Raw genomic sequence first — 24,923 nt, 5'->3', positions numbered from 1 at the left:
AGTAAGCTTATACAACGTCGATGTGTACAATACCTATGATACCTATTAAAAAAGAGCATGGTATAGAATATTATACTAAGGTTGCTCTCTCTCATCAGACTAGACATGAAGGCCTGAATATCCTTAGTCTCCATCATAAATAAGTTTGATGGTGGCAATGTCTTGCTCCTCCACGCGCTCTTCTATGTGATTATTTGAGATAGGAAAAAGGCTTGAGTTGACATTCAAGACCCATTCTCCAATTCTCTTATCTGTATAATATTCTTCCTCCGGACACAGCGAGGCTCTGTCAGTCTCGCAGTCCTCCTGCTGTTCTTCAGAGCACTCCAATTCCGTTTCAATGGCCGAATCATCGGAAGAGAAATATCTCTGTTTTTTAGTTTCACATAGATCGGCATCAAGTTGAATTCCGTCCGTCATCACCCCGCTGTCATTGGCACTAGGACGACCCCCGTCATTCCTCCCTCGCCTCACTAACGGGCGGAGAGGTATGGAACCCTTTACACAATCTAGTCTTGGACTCTCTGCGTCGCACTCTTTTGTATTAAACAACGCAAGACCATTAACTAAATTAGCTTTATTAGACAGTTGACAACCTAGCCCACGTCGTGCAATGAGTACACTAAATACCGTATTTTCCTTCCTCACTCCTGAAGTTGACAGAAGAGTGTCTCCGGTGTGTTTTGCCACCGCTGGTGTTCCATGGCCAAATGGCACATTTGCGCACTCCGTTGCCACCTTACCAGCGGTGATTCGAAATCCATTGATAGGCGGTAAAAGGATGCTCTGAGAGACGGCTGCACTGCTTACTCGTCTTGCTTTATTTTGTATCATTAAATATCTAGAACGAGAGAGAAATTCAACAGGGTTTGTTATAGTTAACTTTGCAGCTGGTCGTAAGGTCATTGCACGCGCAATCCCTCCACATTGACCGTTCGGCTTGTCGATTCGTTGCACATTTATCTCCAAACACTGCGTCTCCTTCTCACTACCGTTTCTCCACCTTGGTTTCCTCTCCCTATTTGTTTCAGACCATGCCTGCCTCTTTTGAAGTACTCTGTTAGTACTCTTCATAGTTCCAAGAAGTTGTTGCGTTAAATGAAGACTTGACAGCACCCCTCTGGCTATTACTTTTATACTGCGTGTACATCTTTGAGACACCTCCTTTACACAATCTCCCACCCCTTACTAGACACTTGATATGTAACAGGACCCAGCTCTTTCTAGTGAAGACCTATCAATACCCAACATCTACAGTTAATTTAAAGAGGTATGCCCTTTAATACCAAGCATATTTTCCTTTGTCATGGAGGCACCATTACCATTCCTTTTTTTTTTTAAGTCATTTTTTCTGAGTGGGGCAGTCCCACTCATATTTTTCCTTTTAATGACAGACACAGTGGAGATTATGACAGGAAGGATGGGTGAGAGAGAGAGAGAGAGAGAGAAGGGATGACATGCAGGATATGTCCGCGGCTGGAATCGAACCGAGACCATTACCATTCCTAAAGTTATCAAAGAAAACAGGATATATACGGTATCTCTCACACATGAACCACCTGTGCAATAAAGACATTCTACTGCTGCCTTCCAAGTTGCGTTTATTTGAGAGATCTTTTAAATACTAGACATGACTCATTCCCTATTAAAGACAGTTATAGGCTCCTTAAAGTTTACACATTTGGTAACCCTTTCTACATCCTATATTTCTTGACTACACATGCTAGTTAAAGATGTATGTACAGCTGTATAGGCCAACACATTAAATAATAATTGCCTTTTGTATGAGACAGTACAAAAATACAATACAAAAACCCTGTGATACTTAACATGGGGTCATTTGAATAATTGTATCCGTTCAGAAACTATAGACACTGCTTGTTAACAGCAAATAATAATCAATACGCTGAAACTATTACAGAATTTAACATTTCCTGGGTTGAAGAATGTGTAGATTTAATCAGCTTTGAAAAGGAATCTGTAAAAACAAACACTGGGAACTCATTTAGCGTGATTTGAACTGTGACATATGCTGCATGTAAGTGCTCCTGGGTAATAGGGTAACACAGACATGTCTGACTAGGCAACAAGTGTTACTTTAAGCTCTCCAGAGTTCCCCACTCTGAGCTATCTTGGAATTAGCCAATAGGGAGCTCTACGCAAAATCCTATGTTAGATCGTGGTGGGAAGCTCAAAGTTTCAGAGGAGCACTTGAATGCAGCATTAGTGTAACAGTGAAAGGCAGGTTGGTGCTGGACTACCAGGTGACAGTCAGGTTGCTGCCGTCCGTGGCAAGGTCTGTTTTGGAGGGGTAGACCACCTTGAGGTTGCCGTCTGGGTCCACGGTGCGAACCTGCTGGATGATCAGTTCCCCTGAGGTCAAACCGTCAGAGGCAGGGTCCGGGGCTGCGTCTGTCTCCCCATCTGATCCTACCTCCTCCCTGTGCTCCAAGGTGAATTTGTTCAGCTCCGCCATTTTCTGTTAAGAGCAGAGAAGGACTTGTTAAACACCTAGCCATTGAGACATTACAGGACAGAATGTAGGGTCCACATAGAGGGGTGGTTTACTGAACATATAACAGGGTACTCGTAGAGGAGTGGTTTAATGAACATGTAACAGGGTACTCAAGAGGGCAAATTCTTAGGCAGAATGTGACAAATACAGTATCAACACAACAGTATGAAGAACGCTACACTTAGAATTGTACGTATACTGTAGAATAGATACACAATGTATACCATGAAGTCATTGCAGCTGACATAATCTCATGTCTGGTATGTCTTGAAATATATTTTCTTAGAAAACAGATTAGCAGATTTGGCTACGGGCAATCTCTCTCAAGATTGTTTCCTGCGCACGTTTGTTGACACTAAAATATTCAGGGGGGTATTTGATGTCACTGAGATTGTGGCAATATAGGGCGGCGAGCACTTCAGAGCAGGATGTCGCATCTCAGCAGTGCAAACCTAAACCTGAGTTTTATGTTTCACTTTAAGGAGTCCTCTGTGAGTCAAGTAACTGCAACTAACGATTATTTTGATAATCGATTAATCTGCCGATTATTTTTTCGATTAATCAAATACAAAATAATAATAATAATATAAATAAAAAAGGCTTTGCTACATCAAATAGGTTTAACAACAGGCCATGGACTATGGCGGTAGATTGTTTCAATAAAGTAGTTGAACTCTAGCTCAATACATGCATTGTTTTAGGTAATAACTTTGCTTAATGTAAAGGTCAGTAACCCAAAGTGCAATATAGGCTACAGACAAGACACTAATGTTTTTATATAACAGATATGCTCCAAAACAATGCAATGTGTCCTCTCACTCCATACAATAGGCTAGGCTACAGTCAGTGCCTCACTCTAACTCACGGGTAGCTTGGTAGGCTACCACTAGCTAGCCTTTAGCTTATCACCTCTGCTCTACCACTGACGTTAGCCAGCTAGCTAAATACACTTGTCATGCAATATTGAATTCATGAATGCGAGCAAACACTCACTGGCTATCGCATTACATTACAGTCATTTAGCTGACGCTTCGCCAGAACTCACAAGTGGAGCCGTCTTCATCCATCACTGTCACATGCTTTCTTATTAAGGTGTTCTCGCATCACCGTTGTGCTCCCGTGCCATGCAAGATCGGTTTTGCATAGGTTGCACCATTTTTTAGTAGCTTTTAATGTGAAGTGCTCCCATACCTTGGACGATTTCGGTCGAGTCGTTTTCTCCGCCTCCTACATGATTTAAATGTAGCCGCCGCGCCGGTGTAGGTACCGGATTCTCCCACCCTACCAGATTATCCCACTTTTCCGGTCCGGTCATAGGTTCTGCCCTTTCCGGCCATAGGTAGCGCTATGATTCGCTATGATTCGCGATGCCTACACCGGCTCCGCAAGACAGCGTTGGGTGCGGACAGGAAGTAGGTTTGTTATGGAACAAGACCCGACGAATCGATAATGGAATTCGTCGCCAACGAATTTCATTATCGATTTTTATCGATTTCATCGATTCGTTGTTGCAGCCCTAGAGTCAAGTAACATTTTTCATGTCCTTATTTATACCTATTTATATAGGTTTCAGTCAATTAAGGAAATCAGCTTGTTCTGAATCAACACAATCGCGTTGAAACCTGTAAACAATTTTCCATACATTTATTGAATTTCACAAATGAAGTGCATGAAAATGAACCCGAAACAGATGACTCTAAAAACACTTTAAATCATTCATTTCATTCAAGCATAATGACACCCTGAGATAGCATACCGGTGTGGTGACATTTCCCGCTCACGCCCGTATGGGTTTGTGTGGGTCTGACTGTGATGGGTCACAGCAGGGGGTTCTGATTGCTGAATCATGATGAACCCGAAACAGATGACTCTAAAAACACTTTAAATGAAACGATTGAAAACTTTGCCAAATTTGCACTCAACAATTGCCCTTCTAGTGACAGGATCTGAGTGAAGATCACATCCCAGTGCCTTGCTTTGTTTGGACACGTCCGTCAGTGAAACGTGTTGGCTGTGATGGGCAGAGCCATGGCAGCTCTAGGGTTGCAGTCGTATTGTGACATCGTACACCGGCGGGGCCAGCCACCCCGGGCTCATGAGCTCACTTCTTCCACTGAGGGCCAGGGGGAGGGGGGGGGAGGGGCGTGGCATAGGGTTCACACATCAAAGGAGCATAATGACACCCTGAGATAGCATACCGGTGTGGTGACATTTCCCGCTCACGCCCGTATGGGTTTGTGTGGGTCTGACTGTGATGGGTCACAGCAGGGGGTTCTGATTGCTGAATCATGAATGATAGTCCATGGTTAGGGTTAAAGGTTAAAGGTTTTGGAGCATTATCGAGGTCTTCGAAATCAAAACACTTACCACAATAAGAGCATCCATGACATCTTTACAGATCTGCAGGCTGGTAGAGCTGGTCACTTCTAGGAACAACTCACTAGTAGTCTTCCTTATCTAAAACACATGACAATAGGTACAGATTATCTCAAACACATGACAATAGGTACAGATGATCTAAAACACAGGACAATCGGTACAGATTCTCTAAAACACATGACAATAGGTACAGATTATCTAAAACACAGGACAATCGGTACAGATTCTCTAAAACACATGACAATAGGTACAGATTATCTAAAACACAGGACAATAGGTACAGTCTTCAGGAAATGTCTCTTAATCAACCATTATATTTACAAATAAAGAAAAAATAAGAACTTCAAAGGATCATGGACCTGAGGTGGAGGAACGTCATCATCACATGTTGATAGACGTCATGTTTGGCAATATGACAGATTAATACATTGTTCCAACATTCCTATCGGTGTATGTGGATATAGGCTATTGTCTGCGGTAAGTTATCGACTATCAAAATCTTAGATTAGATTAAGCCAATGTTGTGACCTTAATGCAAGTGTGCCTGCAATTCAGGAAGCAATAAAGATGTGTTCCTTGATCTGATGTTCCTGCAATTCAAGGTTTGTTGTGCTAAAGGTGAGCAAGAAGAAAATCTAAGAAAATGTCTCAATCATCTTAGCTTTATAGGGCATTGCATTCAACTGGGCCTCTGCATGTTGATAATATAAAACACAAACAATAGAAAAACCTTTCATTTATTATGTTCCTTTACAGCCTACATACTTATTGTTTGATTGCTCGTTTGACATTGTCTTTCAATTTATTTTGCATGACATTTTGCAAGACACCCCTCAAACATCACACAGCTGAAATAATTCTGCATGGAGGAGTGGGAAAAACCTTCTCCCAGTCAATGTCAGAGACTAGTAGAAGTTAAAGGAAACATCTAATTGAGGTTATTTCAGCCAAATAGGCAATACCAGTTATTAGGGCATCGGGTGTCCTAACTTTTTCCTCAGGAGGAATTGGCATCTTTGTTCATTTTTTGTTAAATAAATGACAACAAAGTGAAATTGTCATTGTTTCTGGTTCAATTACATCACCTTTATCTATTGACATTGTTTGAAAGAAGATCAGATACTGATGTCCATATTTCTTAAAAAGAATAACAAAATATTTCATTCGGTGTCCTAAACTTTTCACATGACTGTAAACTCGGCAGTAAAAAATAATTCTGCCTGTGATTCTGTCTATGGTGTGAACACAAGCTTAAGCAAATCTATTCTAATGCATCTCTTGCTTAATGACGAATGTGACCTGAGCAGTGACCTGAGCAGTGACCTGTGAGAAAGAACAAAGTCGTCAGGCGGATGAACATCTCCCCCCGTCTCTCTTTCCACGCTCATTCACTCTGTGTCTCTGTTCAACACACACTGCACGCTCCAACCCACACGTAAACACGCACACACCTTGGTTTTCTCGCTGTTGGTGATTGGTGGGAATGAGATCACCTGACCCACGCTCATTCACTCTGTGTCTCTGTTCAACACACACTGCACGCTCCAACCCACACGTAAACACGCACACACCTTGGTTTTCTCGCTGTTGGTGATTGGTGGGAATGAGATCACCTGACCCTCGGCGTCCACCAGACAGGGGTAGAGTTCTTTTCCGTCCAGAAGCTGCAGGTACCTAGGAAACACAACAGGGCTCGAATATTACCTACTGGCAGGGCACATTCATGTTATATATACAAACCTTTACATTCTAAAACCACAAAAGGTTGTATAAGTTTGAGATTCACACTTGAGGTATGAGCTTAACCCACTGCTGTCAGGAGTGCAGAGTCTCTGCCTATCTTCCACCATAGACTAATCTCTTCAGGTTACACCTTAACTGTCCCACCTGAAGCCTCTCCGTCCCATCTACCCCCCTGTAGAGTTTCTCTGCTGTAAATAATAATACCCCCCAAAATTATTATTCTGCATTTTGACCGAGCATAATTACTTTTTCTTGCGATGATTCACTTACTTTGGATAAAGGCGTCTGCTAATTGCCAAACATGTAGGCTAAATGTAATACTTAGAGAGTAGTAAAGGTCAACTGTAACAGTTCTTTCAATATTTCCCATAACAAAGGCATGTCACTGCAAGTCCAGTGCTCTTCACAGGTTTCAGCTTTGCGGGAGTGGTCTATTATGTAACCTGTTATTTAGGCCTACACGCTACTGTACTATTAGATTCACTTACATAAATAAATGTCTGTTACAATTAATCTCCAAGTGATTGAAAGCAAACCTGAAGACTAAATGATACAACGTTAAACATGACACCTTTCTGTAAACTTTAAAGCAAGGTTTCTTTTTATTTTCATTTTTCTGAGCTTTGAAATGATAAAAAAGGAAAAGTGCCCTGTGCAACTTCAATGAGTCAGGGGAATGTAAAAGGCATTTTGACTGGGGGTGCCCACATTTTTGCACCCCACCTGTGTAACCAAACTATGCCTCAGCCCTTACTTGGTTCCTCATACAAGAAAATATAAAAGAAAAGTGGGTGAAAAAGGAATTTGTCTACAAACTGCAATACATGTACAGTATAAAGGTCAAGGTTCATTTACAACACAGTGGCCTCTTTGGTTCCAAAGCCGTATAGCGCCCTCATGTGTTGGAAGAGCTTCCTAATCATTTCTGTTAGTTTTGTGCATTTGTACACTGCAGTGTAATTACAGGGCAAAATGCGCGGGGCAAAAATAATCTATTGCCTCTAAAATCATCACGAACAGAACGGCGGAGGTACGGGTAAACAGGGAAACAGTTGTGTAAACAGTTAGTGAGTAACGTTAGCCGGTTTTGTGCGTGTACTCTCATGTAGGCCTACTTCGTATTGATGAGCTGATGATCTTTCATTGTGTGTGTGTGTGTGTGTGTGTGTGTGTGTGTGTGTGTATGTATGTATGTATGTATGTGACTGTCAGTCACAAGTTTATATTCTACGGATGTTGTTCAGTGCTGTATGCGCGTTCCCGGCTCCATGTGTACTCTAACATTGTGTACTTCATATTTGATGACCTATTATCTCTCGTGTACTTCATATTCGATGAGCTGATGATCTTTCTGTGTGTGTCAGTGTCTTGGGCGTATCTGTCAGTCACATGTATATTATACGGTAACCGATGTACAGTGCTGTATGCGCGTTCCGCATGTTCTGCTGCAGCTGTAGCCTCAGGATGTCTTTGTATTTGATCACCTTCTATATCAAATCACCTGCTCGGCTTTAATGACTTAACCGCAATTTAAAAAAAATAAATGTTGCCACCCTCTAGTTTTTGGTGAAATTACGTCTTTGTTTTGAGCGCCAGTGTGCGTTTCATGCGTGTGCACGCGAAAAAGTCACCCCCCTGCCACTAATGTAAAAAATCCTGGAGGAAACACTAATAAATTCACAAACTTTTACTAAAAGTTTTTAGGACTCAAACTCTTTGGACAGAGTCTAATTCAGAAAAAGACCTACAAAATTCAAGACCTCATAAAATCGTGATAAGACTTAATACTTTTATTGTTGTAAAAGTTGTTGTACTTTTATTAAAGTATTAAAAGTTGATTCATCAACACCGCGGATACCCTGTTAATGTAGGTAGAATGTACCCATTATTATACATTTCACTTGCTGACTAATATATTTTAATTTCCATATAATATGGGTAATATTTCAAAAATATATATTTTTATTGGCTGCGATATGTGCATAACACGCTATTTTGAGAGATATAGGGCTGCAGCTGTGGTACTCTTTTTCAGGGTGTCCAAAATAACCCCAACAAACAGCCCAGGCTGTGACATTTACGACACGCTGGGTTTACAACCCACTCTTCCCTTGGAGTATCTGTGACCTAAATACCTAAATTTAGTGAACGGCATTTCCTCCTTAGCAGTGTTGTACGCCGTACTGAATTGCTAAATTTGATGATCATCTCTGCCTCCGCTTGTGATCGGTTGGCCACATCTTGCCGTTGGAACGCCGAGAGGAGTGAGGCAGCTGCGCTGGTGATCTGATGGTAACGTTATCGGCACCTGGCGCTGTGTGTGCTTGTGACTTTTGACGTGGATGGTGAGGCTGCTGTGTTTCAAATGAGATGCTGCAGACGCAAGTTTAGTATTGCTGGTGATTCGGTTAAGTCTGACGTCACGTGTGACGTTTAGCAATTTCCGGGTCCAAATAAAAAAATCCCCACACCAGAGTACCAGTGAACTAAAGCGGTAGAATGACAGGTCAATCGTTTTTTAGACTCTATTCATACAACAAGGGACGCAGCACTTTTGCAGTTTTCCCCATATTGTCAGTGTCTTTGAGCTTCGGAAAAGCGCTATACAAATATAATGAATTATTATTATTACTGCGGCATTTCGAAGAGAGCGCCTCAGCCAACGTTGGACCCGGAAACACATCACGACTTAACAACCGAATAGTCGCCTGCACTGTTTGCAATCAACACAGTACATGTGTTTTTGTGTTGTGTTATACAGAGTGTAAAATCTTTAAGTCACTCAGGACGAAAGCACGGGGTATACTGTATGTGACACGGTCTGGTAAAGTGGGCCAACATTGAGGTAAAATAATAGTGATGTGTACCGTATTTTCCGCACTATAAGGCGCACTTAAAAGCCTTTATTTATTTTTTTAAACGACAGTGCGCCTTATAATCCGGAGCGCCTTATATATATGGATCAATTGGTTAATTGGTTGATCCATACTGGTTGTACACGGCGCTCAAGGCGCTCTGTCAAAATGTTTTAGTACGACTGGTAAACTACAAAGCCGCACCGCTTGCAGCATTACGGTAATCAGTAAACACCGGTACTGTGCTTACTCACAGTCCCACACCACTTGTGTGTGTATAAAGACCCCAAGTAAAGAAGACTAAACAGAGTTTCCGAGGGAACAAAGCGAGATGGCCACAGTTAGAGGACAAACTCGAACAGTGGGTTGTTGAACAGAGAGCAGCAAGTAGAAGCGTCTCTACAGTCACTATTCGAATGAAGGCAACAGCGCTAGCACGGGACATGAACATCGATGAATTTCGAGGCGGTCCTTCTTGGTGCTTTCAACTTGAAGTTTTAAAGTACCCACTCGATATAATAAACAACAGTTTAACGATCACTAAACACTTATAATGTGTCTATTGGATTCATTATTCTCGTTTGCCGGAGGCTACCAGTAAGGGAGGGTTGACTTGTACACATACTTTCGTTTTAGCTCATGTTCAAAAGTAAGAACTGTGTGTTCATCTTGTTATGTGTAGTTATGTGTTTTTAGTATGTCGATGTTCTCCCAGCATGTTGTCATGTTATTAAAATACAGTTTAGACCGTAGCGATGTGTTTTGTTAGCAGCGTTCGCAGCTGTGGCTGCGTTTAGAGTCACTTTTCTCCCATTCAGTGTTTGAGGTGAACCAACATTCAAATACGCCTGTCGTGTTCAATCTTTCTCTGATTTGAATGTATGACACATCATTTGAAAGCTTACAATCTGTAGTTTAAGCATGTGTAAAAATTACGTTGCACATTTCACCAGGAGCTGTCACATATTGGTTGTTGGTTATAATTGTATAGCCTATTGGTTGTTTTCTGGTGTTGTTTTCTTGTTTTGCTCTGTTTGTAGTCTACTTTATGTATTTTTATCAGCTGTTAAATCACCACAGCGGTTAATCCACTAATAGAGATAATACCAGATTGAAAATGCTTGTAGCGAACTATATCTCGTGGTCGCAGCTATTGCGAATTGCTATTCACGCGAGTCAGCTGTGAATCACTGCAGGTCCTTGACGCTTGTTGCAAAAATGGATGACGAACGGCTGATACTTGAGGTGGAAAAATATATATTTTTGACAGTGGAGCAGGTAGAACGTTGACGGTGACAACGCTCAGGTGGAGCATGGACAACGGGAAGTTGACACAACACCGATGGAGAGGTGACGCAACGCAGTAGGTGGAGCTTGGGCGTAACGCAACCCCAGTCAAACGTTTGACTGCAGTGTCTTCTATTCTATGCGCCTTATAATCCGGTGCGCCCTGTATATGAAAACAGTTCAAAAATAGGCCATTCATTGAAGGTGCGCCTTATAATCCGGTGCGCCTTATAGTGCGGAAAATACGGTATATATTTTGGAATCAGGGCACTCTTGAAAAAGAGAGCTTGGCCTCAAAGGGACTTCCCTGAATAAATAAAGGATTAAAAAAAGAATTAAAAAAAAAAAAGTCAGCATTACGATCAACAAGGCAGGGGGGTAACTCACTTGTGGAGGCCTGACACATTCTGCCTCTTCCTCTGTTTCCTCTGGTCCTCTGCCTCCTGCTGCAGCTGCCTCATCAGCTCCACCGCTGTCACCTCCTTACGGCCCAGGGGAACCACCTAGGAAACAACATCATCTTAATGTCACCTCCTTACGGCCCAGGAAACACCTAGGAAACAACATCACTCTAATCACTACTGTCACCTCCTTATGGCCCAGGAACCACCTAGGAAACACATCACCTCCTCCTTATGACCCAGGAGAACCACCACCACAACATCACCTCAACATCATCTGATAAGGCTACCTTATTTGGATAAATCTACCATATTTTGATAGATCTACCTTATTTTGATAAAACTACAGTGTTTCCCCTACCATTGCCTTGGGGGGGCGGGCCGCTTAAAGGGCTAACTGGATGCACTTTATTATTTTACCTTAAGTAGACATACAATTGAAGCATTGGAAATGCAGTTTTCCTCTATATGCATTAATTCGTGGCGGGCTGCCACGAATGAATTTTCTCCGCCACTAATTGATTCTGTTATTATGACTGGAGAACAGAAAAAAAGCAGATTGAAGCTAGATTTAGGCCGCTTCCAGAACTACATTTCGTTACGATTTAGGGTGTAGTAAGTTACAATATGTTACAATGTTGCAATTAACCTGGTCGTTTGTGTTCGCACTGCAATCGAGACTGAATCGCTCTCAACAGGCGCGCGGCGCGAGGCGACACACTTGCAAAACAGTTTTGTGATTGGTCCGAATTTCGCGGGACATTTGGATTTCAGGAAATCACTCTTCTCTCTCTCTCTTCGCCGGTGCCTTTAATCCCGTATCCTAATCGAAAATGCAACATCATCAGCGACGACTGTGGGTTATTGAATTTACTGCTGTTCTCTGGTTCATGTTCTTATACCAGTGCTCAGTATACAAGTATTTTAATGAACATTCGTAATGAAGTCTCTGATGTTCATGGTCAACTAAATCAGCCTATTTTGTGAAACAAATAATGTTCCCGCTAATGGGTTAACCGAGCAGCCTCGCACCTAACGCTAGCTTCGAACTATTCATAGCATAAACGTTGGTAAATGTCATAAACGACACATTATTGGAAAGAAGGGGAGTCGAATTTTTATTGACAACGGATTTACATGCTGGAAAAACATGCAGCTAAAATTCAGGGAACATTTGGACAATAAGAGACACAAGGTGTGGACGCATGGTCTAATTACAGGGCAAAATGCGCGGGGCAAAAATAATCTATTGCCTCTAAAATCATCACGAACAGAACGGCGGAGGTACGGGTAAGCAGGGCTCATGTCGCTGTCATTAAAGGTAAGAATTGGTTTTCTTTAACTCAGCTGATGCATTACCTTGCTGTTGGTTGTTTACCGAATCTGTCACACTGTGATTTTACTTGTGTAAACAGTTAGTGAGACGGTTTTGTGCGTGTACTCTCATGTAGGCCTACTTCGTATTGATGAGTTGATGATCTTTCATTGTGTGTGTGTGTGTGTATGTATGTATGTGACTGTCAGTCACAAGTTTATATTCTACGGATGTTGTTCAGTGCTGTATGCGCGTTCCCGGTTCCATGTGTACTCTACTCTTGTGTACTTCATATTCGATGAGCTGATTATCTCTCGTGTACTTCATGTTCGATGAGCTGATGATCTTTCTGTGTGTGTCAGTGTCTTGGGCTTATCTGTCAGTCACATGTATATTATACGGTAACCGATGTTCAGTGCTGTATGCGCGTTCTGCATGTTCTGCAGCAGCTGTAGCCTCAGGATATCTTGGTATTTGATCACCTTCGAAAACTCACCACCCCGCCACTAATGTACAAAAACCTGGAGGAAACACTGAAATGTCGTTTTTTTATAGTTGGACATGTTTTTTTTTTCAGGTGAGAGAGTCAAAATGACATTATCTGACTGCATTGCCCACAGCAATCTAAAATTCAATTATAATTATGTTATAAATTGATATGGATCAATTTATACCTCTTATTAGATTATAAATACTCTGGTTGTTATGTTTGCCTTGGTTGACAGCAAAAGAGGGAGAGAGGAGGATAGAGAGGGAGAGAAGGAGAGAGAGCAGGATGGTGTCGGCACACCAGAGAGAGAGAGACAGCAAGAACCAGGTGAGAAAGTGGACAGGTAGTCAAGAAGACCACATACAGTAAGTAAGTAGCCTTGAGAACCGATGGTTCTCGAGCCTAATGGCTCATAGGGCATCTCCTGTTTCCGTAGTGTGAGGCGGCTTAATGTACAAGTTAGTACACCACCCTGGACATGACGCTGGTATGTCGCAGGGTCTTACCCCCTGGGGTATGGCCACGGTCCATGCAACCCCCCCAAGGCAGCAAAACTAGGGGAAACACTGAACTACCTTATTTTGCTGATTTGATATATCTAGACAGTGAATGAGAATGACACGTCATTCAAAGAAACTTTAATTGAAGCCCTGTATATAATAAAAATACATTTGGCGTTTCTTTTGTTTCCTATGACGGTTAAGAGACAGGTGGATCTCATGGCAATAACAGTAACAGTAAGCTAATTAATTATTGAGAGTGGAAATGTCTATGATGGCTCCCAACTGCTGATTAAACTGTCCTTCAAGATACTGGACCTTAAGATATTAAACATGTAGTACAATGTCCAATATAATAGATAGCCTAGTCATTTTAAGTGACCATAAAAGACCAACTGCATTGACTTCTCAACTTGTTGTTTGGAGGGCTATGTAGCCCTACCCCTACCTCTACATGCCAACAAGAATTGGGATACCCCTACCCTACACATGAACACGCAAAACAGAGGGGTAGGGCTAAAATGAAGGGCCAAGGGGGGAGTTGGGATTGGGCTTAAGACATTCGCTGGATAAAAACATGAACATGATTGACAGATCAATCGTCTTTGCTAGCTAGAAGTAGGCTAGTTTGCATTGAGCACAAGGAGGTAGAGGAGGTGACATGATTCTAAATTGTCATCGCAATTCTCATTGTAGTGAAAAGCGTGCGCAATCCTGCAGATGCTGCCATTAAAATATATTAGTGAAATGTATAATAATGGGTAAATTCTACCTACATTACCTATTTTTAACAGTTAAAACAGCAATTTAACAAAAATATTCATAGAATCTGATCAAAGAAATTAGGTTCTGCACTGTGACATGCGTGCATGCGTCGGTTCGCACCAGAGGCGTTGAAAACAAACTGGAGGCTCGTGCATCGGCTACACAGGAGTGCATCAGCTACAGGAGTTCATTGGCAGGATGGCTTCTTAAATACTGTGTCATACCTTTAACATTGCCGGAGGTCTGGCATCATACGTGAGAGGCACCTTCAGTAGCTGCATGTCATGAGTTGCAATGGTCGCGGTTGTCCTCTTACCACATATGTCATCATGAAGTTTGGTCTGGAACAGAATGGGTGAGATAGAAAGCTTGGTGATGCAGACAAGAATGGTTGAACAAACATTTAAGCTTTGTTTAGGGAATATTACTTTTTCTTTTTTATTGTGTTCTTAGCCAACAGTCTGAGTGCTAGCCCATTTCTGCTTTCACCATGGATCCACTGCTGCCAAGCAAGTCAGTGACAAAGGAGTTGGATGAAGCTGAAACAGACAGTGAGTCAGGCTACTGGTGTGTCATCAACTCAAAATGAGATTACCTGAGCTGCCAGAAACCTCTTGAGAGCATTCCCGGACCTCAGGTTCATGCCTCTGACCACACAGCACACCAAGTATGGCCGTACGTCTTTCAGCTCGGTGGCCACTTGCACTGTGAACGCTGTGGGGTTGTCAGATATGTGAAGAACCTTCACCACCATCCGGTTCAATGCTTCCATCTCGTCATCGTCCTCCTCCTCGGTCTTCCTCTTCTTGTGCTGCTTTTTCTTCTTGTCAAGATTTCGGCCGACTTCCGCCTTCTCGCCACCCCCATCTTCTGCTTGCTTGCCTTTGCCTTTCCCTCTCCCCCCGGCCCTCAGGTAGTCCAGGATGGACTTGGTCTGACAGCCATTGACCATCTTCTCCAGGCGTTTGTCTCTCAGCTTGTTACCTTTGAAGTTGATCTCCTTCAGCTTGGAGCAGTCACCCAGGTCTGAGGGGATGTCACTGAGCTTGTTGCTAGATAGGTCTAGAACCTGGGAAAAGATGGGACAGGGAATACACTCATATTAGGGCCCCAATTTGAATGTACAGAAATGTGAAAATTGAGGCAAAGTCAGCCATCTTTACCGTAATATTTCTATGCAATGAGAAATAATCCGATGGGAGTTTTGAATACTGTTTCCTTGATATGCAATGCATTTACAGACTGTTTACAAAAACTCTGACTGAATAATTACAGTTTCTCAAAACCATTGTTAAAATCAACTGTAGTTGTGAGTTTTTTTTTTTTTTTTTAAACGAGGGCCCATAATTTGTTACAAATAATCAGTCAAAACATTTACACAGTTCATTCTATAAAATGCATGGCATTGTATGTTCAAGGGGTCTTATCCATTGATCTCAGTGACCTCTGTAATTTAGAAATCCACCCCCCCCCCCTGTAAGGTGTGTGGTGACCTGTGAAATTAACTTAATAAAGAATGATTTAGAGGGACCTATTGAATAGTACACGAATATACATAGGACAAGAATATAATATACACAGGACATGAAATACAGTCACTTCCATCAAAAAACTCACCTTTAGAGCAGGGAGCTTGTGAACATCTGCACTCAGCTCCTCTATGGCGTTCTCAGAGGCGATGATGGTGCTGAGGAGATCCAGTCGACTGGAATAGAGGTCGTCAGGGAACCGAGTGATGAGATTTTTGGAGATGTTGATAGTGGACAGTTTGATGCACTGGGACAGTCCATCTGGAAGGCACTCGATGCTGTTGCAGCTCACGTTGAGTGTATTGAGATCGCTTAGCTGTGTGATCTCTACAGGCAAAGCTTTCAGGTTGTTGACTGACACGTCCAAGACTTTCAGCGATTTCAGATTCCCAATAGTGATTGGAATAGAGGTGATCTTATTCCTACAGAGAATCAAGCTTGTCAAATTGGTCAAATTTTTTATGTCGGCGTGAATTTCCGTCAAACTCTGGCACTGACTGATTTCAAGGTAATTAAGGAGGGTGAGAGAATAGATCTTGAGGCTTAGTCCCCCATGAGAAGAAATCCTCTCATCGATGATTGCACCTTGCAGCACTAGTTCCCGTCTTTTCTCTTTCGCTGCTTTCCCTATTTCTGCCCAGGTCTCTAGATCATCCATGCTGCTGCTCCACTAGACTCCCGGAAAAAGACCATTTCCTGCCATCCGGTAACTCTTGATTACGGTCCTTTAGCGTTAAGAAGACGCAGCTAAAACACACGCTAAGCATTGGATACGTTTTGCGCAAAGGCTGCGCAGAGTTGACGTTCAAAAGTGATTCGTATGGTCACAGAAAGACCGCGCCCAGTACACGACGGTGGCTCACTGTGGATATATGGTGGTAAGAGTTTCACCCTCAATGCATGGACCCACAGAATGATGTAGCGTTAGCACCCTCTGGTGGTATTCAGCTGTAAATGTAGGAGTATGTTTTATTCAAGTGGTGTCAACGAATCACACTGGTAATGTCCATGATTAAATCCATAAGAAAAGACAAGGAATACAATAGATTGAATACAACACAAGCACATTTACTGAATAATTTAGATCTTCCTGGAGGTTTTCTTAACAGTGCTTATGGCACTTTATTGAACATATTAAAGTCATCCATATTCATTGACCAATAAATTGTCTAGCATTTTCAGACATATTGAGCACAGGTGTACCCTCAGAGTTAGACAATTGTTGAGTCGTCAGGTGTCATAGAATACATTTAATGTGAACTGAACTTTAGCCTATCTGACAATGGATATCCATGGCATAATGACCACATCAGGATTTTACTGGAAGATCAGTTCAACACACCTTTTCTGTAACAGGGTTCTCTCTCTCTCTCTCTGTCGGGAACACAGACCCCTAATTAGTCTTTACAGTAAAGTAAAAATAATAATAATAATAATAATAATGTGTAGAAAACCATTGATTCACAAGTCTGATCCTATATGGCGAGTCCACTTCACTGAGTAAAAAGGTCATATACCCCTCAATGGTAAAATAAATCCATCATTACAAGTCCTTACAGTAAATGGAGACAATGATTTTAGACTCACAAAAGACACATTAGGATAACTTAACTCTCCTGAAAGCATACCAAACTTAATCCTGCAGCTAATTCAGAAGGACCAAATGTTCTGATAGCATTGTTTGTGTTTATAGTCATGGGAAACAGGTTTGGCAACAACTGATTTTATTAGTGGAGGATATTTTTACCCCCAGGTGTTACCATTGTTACAAAGACCTAGCAATCATGCAACGTTTGTCATAGTCAGATCAGTCAGGAAAAACACCTGGCTTTCATGATGAGAGGGTAAGGAGACAAGGAGAGGAAGCAAGGAATCAGTTTGTTCTAGGTAACAGGACCAAGAGGTTGGTACATGGGAGGAGGGGGGGGGGGTTACTCCTGTCTTTGGGGAATGGCTTCGCATTTGTTGGGCCAGCCTTCATGTTTGTTGGTCTCTGCCTGGTTCTTTATGTGCTGGAAAATATGTTAACTGTTAGCGACAACTTAACATTTTGACTCCCTCCCCTCTCTGGAAGAGCTGTACAACACACGCTGCCTCAGGAAGGCCTCCAAGATCTCCAGGGACCCATCCCACCCTGGGAACGAACACTTTGTTCGGCTGCGCTCAGGCAGGCGGTTCAGGACCATGTTCGCACGAACAAACAGACTGAAGCTCAGCTTCTACCCTAGGGCCATTCAGGCCCTGAACACAGCAAAGACCTAGGTTCTAGGCCCTGGACAATCTAGACAATTTGATGGCAGCTACTAGATTGTAAACATAAGTGCAATATTGTAATACAACTGTGAACGTTCTAAACCTGCTAACTGCGACACTTTAATGAATGTGCAACACATATTATGTGCAATATGACAACCCATGTGTACATAAGGTTCAGATATAGGGAAAAGTTAGGATATTTATAGCATAGCATAGTGTACAGTACAGTGTTTTATTGTATAGTATAGTAGTATAGTATAGTAGATAGTGTACATAGCCTTATTTATGTCAACCAGCTCTTTTCTCTTTTTTTTATTTATCCTTGGCTCTCTTGTTTTTAGTCTTTTTTCCAAGCACCAGGGGAGCCCCCCCTCCTAAATTTCGTTGTATGGTACCTGTACTGTATTAATGACAATAAAGACCATTCATTCATTCAGTTAGGTTTCCATTCAGCATTTTATGTAACCCTAACCCTAACCCTAACCCATCCCCACCGTCCCCGTCCACCGTCCCTCGTCCCCACACCAACTGCCTGGATGTGTTCGGCAGACCTCATGTAGCGAAATGAAAAGGCAGGCCAGAAATGTAATCAGGGTGTCTGCAAGGTGTTTTGTGTGGCACAATGTTATAATGGATGACATCATAATCGGGTACCAATGGAATAGAATAGAGTCTTGGTGGGTGAACATTCTGGCAGACAGCTCAGTTGCAGAAAGACAGCGCATTGGTAAGTACACTCTTTCAAATTGTCCCAAAATTACAGACACGTATATCATGAAGAATATTTTCCAGCCAAATACATGTATGATAGTATGATAGATAAATCTTCTTTATCTATACAGTATACTGTGGTAGATTGACATAATAGGCTAGGTGCACGATCTCACTACTTCCTGAAAGGCAGCTGGTATGAACATATCCTGTCTCACTCTATTGGTTTAATTGATTAATCAGCTGTGCGGTAAACCGTTGGAACACACAGTGCACAGCTGATTAATCAATTAAACCAATAGAGTGAGACAGGATATGTTCATACCAGTTGCCTTTCAGGAAGTAGTGAGATCGTGCACCTAGCTAGCCTATTCACCCACGGAACTATGGGTTGGGAGTATTGTTCCTCAGTTAGTCGATCTGTTCCTGTTATTTGATATCTCGGCACTACACTGGTGACCCAGTCAGTCTCTCTGAAGTATCCGAGACTGAGCCGAACTTGGCAAATAACGCCATTATTCTGAAATTGCCTGAGTTTTGGGAGACGTCCGCGGCAGCATGGTTCGCTCAGACGGAGGTTCAATTCGCCCTCCTAGTGCAGCAGATTAAATCAATATTTCATAAGAATCGTTCACTTGGTGATACAAGCACCAAATTTGGCACAAATGATGTCCAGGATGTACTTTCTAAGAAAAGTACGGTTTCCAGCTGAAAATCCAAGATGGCTGCCACTTTTCAAGATGGCCACCTCATCAGATGCAAAATAACGTTTTTTGGAGTAGAACTTGAATGAACAGAAATGGGTTAATGGTCCAAACATCAAAATGAATGTATCCTTACTGGAACTCAATTGTGTCAATTGGCGTCTTTGGAGCAAACTCATCCTCAGGTTTTCCATGAATTTCAGCTTGGAAAGTTTGTGGTCCACAAGACTCACAGGGAGTTCTCAGGCTTACCCATTGACCAAGCTCACGAGCAGGCCAATGCAGTTGTGGTGGTGTGGTGGATGGTGTCTGGACCAGAAGTTAGCCAGTTAGTCAACCAGTATGAGTTGGCATCTCAAGTCAAAGAAGCAAACAAAGATGTCAGGCATCATGAGCAGACCAGTCAGTCTCAGAAGTCCTTCACTGACAAGGTCCAAAAGTTGTTTGATGTGATGAAGGATCTGGGCAATCCTTTCCAGGAAGAGTCCAAAGATCTGCTCACATTGGACACAAAAACCATCGCACATCCCAGTGCTGCTGAGCTTGTAAGAACTCACTTTGAGAAAGGTCAAGCTGCCTTCAGAGACTTTTTCAATGGTCTGGGGGATGAGGGTTCCTTCTATAAGCCCATTAAAAAGAACAAAGCCGACTTATTTCGCCAAGAGGCAGCTGCAGCTTCCAGTGACATGAAGAAGCAGGTACTCAAAGATGACTGTCGTCTGTTCTCGCAGCTTTTTATATCGTGCCAATCACGAGAGTGTGACCTGCTTGAGTTCTTTAAGCATGAGAATCAACCTTTCCCTGCTGCACTGAGTGACACAGGGAAACTCCACTCTGGCCAGAAGTCTCAGCTTTCAAAAATTCTGGAAGCTACCATTTCTCCTCCTGACAAACAACCAGAATGTGATGCCATTATCATTGATGGTTCCTCTCTTGTGCATTCATTGTCTCCTACGACATCAAAGACCTTTGAGGAATATGCTGTCCAGGATGTAGTTCCTAAAATCCAGACCTACTCATCAAAGTATGAGCGAACAGATATCATTTTTGATGTCTACTGGACTTCAAGCCTGAAGGCTGAAACTAGGTCAAACAGAGGTATGGGAGGTCGACGAAGAGTGACAGACAAAAACAAACTGCCACCCAACTGGAAAAGCTTCCTGCGAGACAGCAACAACAAGACTGAGCTCTTCATGTTCCTAGCCGACAAGATAGTGACCCTGTGTCTCAACAATGTCATAGTTGTGACCAAAGGGGAGCAGGCTCTATCAAACAAGCCCATCAGCCTTGAAGGCTTAAGTCCATGTAACCATGAGGAAGCTGACTCCAGAATCTTCATACATACTCTTCATGCAGCCAAGCAACAGATGAAGTCTGTGTTGATCAAGGCATGCGACACAGATATTCTTGTTGTTGCAGTCAATGTTTTTGCGACTCTTCAGGATGCAGGCTTAGTAAGGCTTTAGGTAGAATTTGGCCAAGGTCAGTCCATTAAGTGGTTGCCTATCCATGACATGGTGCTTTCTCTTGGCCCAGAGAAATCCAGTGGCATGCTGTTCTTTCACACCTTCACTGGCTGTGATGTTGTGTCAGCTTTTCGTGGCAAAGGCAAAAAAACGGCATGGCAAGCATGGGAGGTTTGCCCTGAAGTGAGCCCTGTCTTCAAAAAGCTCAGTCAGTACCCACCTATCATAGAAGATGCAGACCTCAACATCCTTGAGAAGTTTGTCATCACCATGTATGACAAGCAGAGCACTACAGGCAAGGTTGATGAGACAAGACTAGAATTATTTGCGCGGAAGCAAAGGTCTTATGATGCCATTCCACCGACAAGCGCATCCCTCGTTCAGCATGTGAAACGGCCTGCCTTCCAAGCTGCCTGCATATGGGGCCAGGCAACAGTGTGCAAAATGCAAATTGAAAGCCCTGCCAACTGGGGCTGGAAAAAAGATGGTGAGGTCTGGCAAGTGGTCTGGACAACCCTTCCACCGATTGTTCAGACGTGTGAGCAGTTGACGAAATGCGGCTGCAAGACTGAATGCAGAGGACGATGCAAATGTTATCGATTCGGCCTGAAGTGTACCCAGTTGTGTGCCTGTGAATGTGAGGACTAAAAGAAGAAACAGCCATGATTGCCAGCCATGTTTTGCTCAGAATTGTACAATGCAGCCTATGCTTGGACATGTTTTCTGTGTTTCCGCTAACTACAGTATAAATGAAAAAAATAATATAATAATAATAATAATAATAATACAAAATACAACAACAAAAAATTGGGGGGGAGACAAAGACAGCCTCTACGTGGCCTTGATTGATTGATTGATTGAAAACTTTATTAGAAGATTTGCAGAAGTAGGTACATGAAAGTACATATTACATACAAGGTCAACTAACAGGATAAAAACCCAAGAAAGCCACTGGCTTATTTCAATTGGGGTCCTTGATAAGTAGCTTACAGGTCCAATAGCCAAAAGTGAAACTAATGTCTTTAATGCATCTTTTAGGAAATTGCTCAATCATTCTGGTTATTTTGTGTCCTTTTTGAAATGATAAAATAAAATAAATTTGTAGCACTGCTTAAATGCAATATGCGTATTTTGTGTATCGGAAACAACACCAAGAGAGTGTTTTTAGTTTAATTCCCATTTTATCACCATAATATTCAATAATTTTGATATTCTAAATGCAGAATTGGATTTCTCACACTCAAAAACATATATTTCAATGTATAGGCCATCAAAATAGGATTATTCAGTCAAAAACGCTGTTTGAATCAATTTCGAATGGCGGCCATCTTGAAATATGGTGGCCATTTTGTTTTATCAAGTGGAAACCGTACTTTTCTGAGAGAGTAGGTCCCAAAGCACTTGTGTGCCAAATTTGGTGCTTGTATCACCAAGCGAACGATTATTTCATTAATCTGCTGCACTATCCGTGGGATTACAGATGACGCCTCATTTCCACATTGTCTCGGCCCTGGGGAGCTCCACTGCAGCCAGGACGCGAATTTGCGAAACCTAGGATGGTAGGGGAAGGCAGGGCAATACCGCTACCTGATTGAGGTTAGGGTTAGGGTTAGGGACCGGGTTAAGGTTAAGGTTAGGGTTAAGGTTAAGGTTAGGGTTAGGGTAACCATAGGGTTTCCAATTCAAAATGGAATAATCCCGAGAGAAGCCCCGACAGGTGCACATAACAGGCGCACCCCTGCGCTATCAGAACGAGCTACCCCAATGTCACGTCGGAATTCGACGTTTGGATATGGTTTGTGGGTATACAATGTGACAAATTGAATGTTAACAAGCTGGTTAATATCAGAATAAAACGTGCAGACTGCAGAATGAGTGTTTCTGGTTTATTTTATGAAGCTGGTTCACATGACTAAGGTCAGGCTAGTACTGTATTTACACTGACTGTGTTGCCCAGTCAATAAACATGTTTCCTTATGACTTCTAACTTCTCTGGGCGTGAGACACACGCATTTCAACCCTTTCACACGCCGCATTTCAGCTAGCTAGCCAAGGAGTCTGGCTAATTAGATGGTAGACTCGCCAGCCAATGAGGGGGCTCATCACGAGTGCTTCGCCAACCAATCAGGTAGCGGTATTGCCCTGCCTTCCCCTACCATCATAAGTTTCGCAAATTCGCAGCCAGGACGGTGGGCTTCATTACATCTCCCCCTGCCCTGAATAAATATGCAGCGTTTAAGACTCTCCTCCTCAAGACCTTCAAGCTATCACGGTCAGACCGACGTCTGTTCGCAATTCAGGGTCTGGGAGACAGCAAGCCTTCCAGGCACATGCTAAATCTGCTAGGTACGGAAGAACCACATTTCCTATTCATAGAACTGTTTCTTCGGCACATGCCGCCACATGTCCAGACAGCGCTCGCTAATACAGCTATTACTGAAACCCGCGTTTTAGCCGAAGAGGCTGACCTCTTCTTCCTAACTACCCAGCGTTTCGTCCCTGAGATGTTAGCCCCGACACACAGTTACACACCCCCAGACAGAGACAGGCTAGCTAACAAGGGCTCTACGACCACCGACAGCCGTGCTAGCCCAGGCATGTGCTATTTCCACGCACGCTTTGGAGCGAAAGCGAAGAGGTGCCTCTCTCCTTGTAACTACAACTCGACGGGAAACACCAAAGCCTGCGCTCAGTAGTGGCCGTGAGCGTGGGCACAACAAACCGGCTACTGCTCATCAGAGACACTCTCTCCGGGCGCAAATTCCTCTGCGACACCGGTGCACAGAGGAAAATCCTGCCAGCTACAGTAGGTGACACCGTCGGTGGAGATGGCCCACATTTAAAGTACAATAACGACACCCCCATCCGCACCTATGGCACAGAAACTGTAGGCCTGTGTTTCGGGGGTCAGCGGTTTTAGTTTAGTTTTAGTTTATTGTTTATTTCACAGGGACAGTGCATATTAAAATACATATGAGACACAAATGCAATATGCCAGAGTTAGCCAATAAGGCTAGTTTAAGTCCGTAGTCCCTGGCCAGATGTTCAGTTGGCACTTGGAAACCTAAAACAATAAAAACAATTAAAATCAACAAATCAAGTACTGGTTAGGCAGGCATAAAAGCAACACACATATTACATAGAGGCACAGACATCAAAGCCGAACATAGTACAATACAAACACCTTACAAGCAACATGCACTTGACTTACTTGACTTAGGTCCTTTTTCTTCGGGTGTGAAGAGTAGGGCCTCCAACGAGTTTACGCCACCGGTCTCTGTCCCTCGCCACAGCAGCCGCCGCCTCCCAGGATCTTAGACCCAGCATGTCACGCTCCCTCTCGACGGTTCTTCTCCAGGTTTCTTTGGGGCGTCCCCTTTTTCTTCGTCCATCAGGGGTCCATCTGAGGGCTATGCGTTGATGGTCATCCGGGCTTTTCCTCAACACGTGGCCGATGTACTTCCATCTTCTCTTTCTGATCTGCGTGCTTACCATCTCTATACCAGCAAGTTTTCTCACTTCTTCGTTTGACACCCGTGTAGGCCAGAATATTCTCAGCATCTTTCTTAGGCATTTGTGGACAAATGTGTCTAGGCACTGTTCGTCAGCCGCTGTCATCTTCCATGTCTCACAACCATATAACAACACTGAGATTACATTCGACTGAAAGATTTTCATCTTGGTCTTCCTCCGATACTGACTGCTGTTCCACAACTTCTTTAAACGATGGTAGGCGTTCCTTGCTTTTCCTATACGAATCTTCATGTCTTCAGAAGCACCACCTGACGTTGTCATTGTTGCACCGAGATATGTGAAGGTGTTGACGTCCTTGAGATCTTTCTCATACACTGTGAAGGCTGTGCTTTTCTTGGCGTTCATCCTCATCGATTCCGTTTTGTTTGCATTGATCCTTAGCCCTGTTTGTAGACCATATTCATTCAGACGGTCAAGCTTTTGTTGTGCATGACTCCATGATTCTGCTAACAATACTATATCATCTGCATAAT

The 24,923-nt window shown here is 42.9% G+C and overlaps 1 protein-coding gene across 1 annotated transcript; it reads right to left on the bottom strand.

The window, feature by feature from the left end:
* Positions 1–1,607: 1,607 nt before the first annotated feature.
* On the bottom strand, positions 1,608–16,444 carry lrrc47 (leucine rich repeat containing 47). The gene is made up of 7 exons (XM_080533426.1): positions 15,868–16,444; positions 14,846–15,319; positions 14,475–14,591; positions 11,167–11,282; positions 6,466–6,568; positions 4,883–4,972; positions 1,608–2,479 (listed from the first exon to the last, which is right to left on the bottom strand). The coding sequence occupies exons 1-7, from the start codon at positions 16,435–16,437 to the stop codon at positions 2,258–2,260; spliced, it is 1,692 nt and encodes a 563-aa protein (XP_080389552.1). The 5' UTR covers positions 16,438–16,444; the 3' UTR covers positions 1,608–2,257.
* Positions 16,445–24,923: the final 8,479 nt, after the last annotated feature.

Source organism: Nansenia antarctica (assembly GCF_963989245.1).
Source record: "Nansenia antarctica genome assembly, chromosome: 6".
In the NCBI taxonomy this organism is placed as follows: domain Eukaryota; kingdom Metazoa; phylum Chordata; class Actinopteri; order Argentiniformes; family Microstomatidae; genus Nansenia; species Nansenia antarctica.
This window is presented reverse-complemented; position numbering and strand designations above follow the sequence as displayed.

Bases quoted from the DNA above. Each gene is read 5' to 3' on its own strand.
- lrrc47 (XM_080533426.1), bottom strand. From the start codon at position 16,437: ATGGATGATCTAGAGACCTGGGCAGAAATAGGGAAAGCAGCGAAAGAG. The intron at 6,569-11,166 runs GTGAGTTACCCC...TGTGTTTCCTAG, and splicing joins AATGTGTCAGGCCTCCACAA to GTACCTGCAGCTTCTGGACG. The intron at 2,480-4,882 runs GTAAGTGTTTTG...TGCTCTTAACAG, and splicing joins TCATGGATGCTCTTATTGTG to AAAATGGCGGAGCTGAACAA.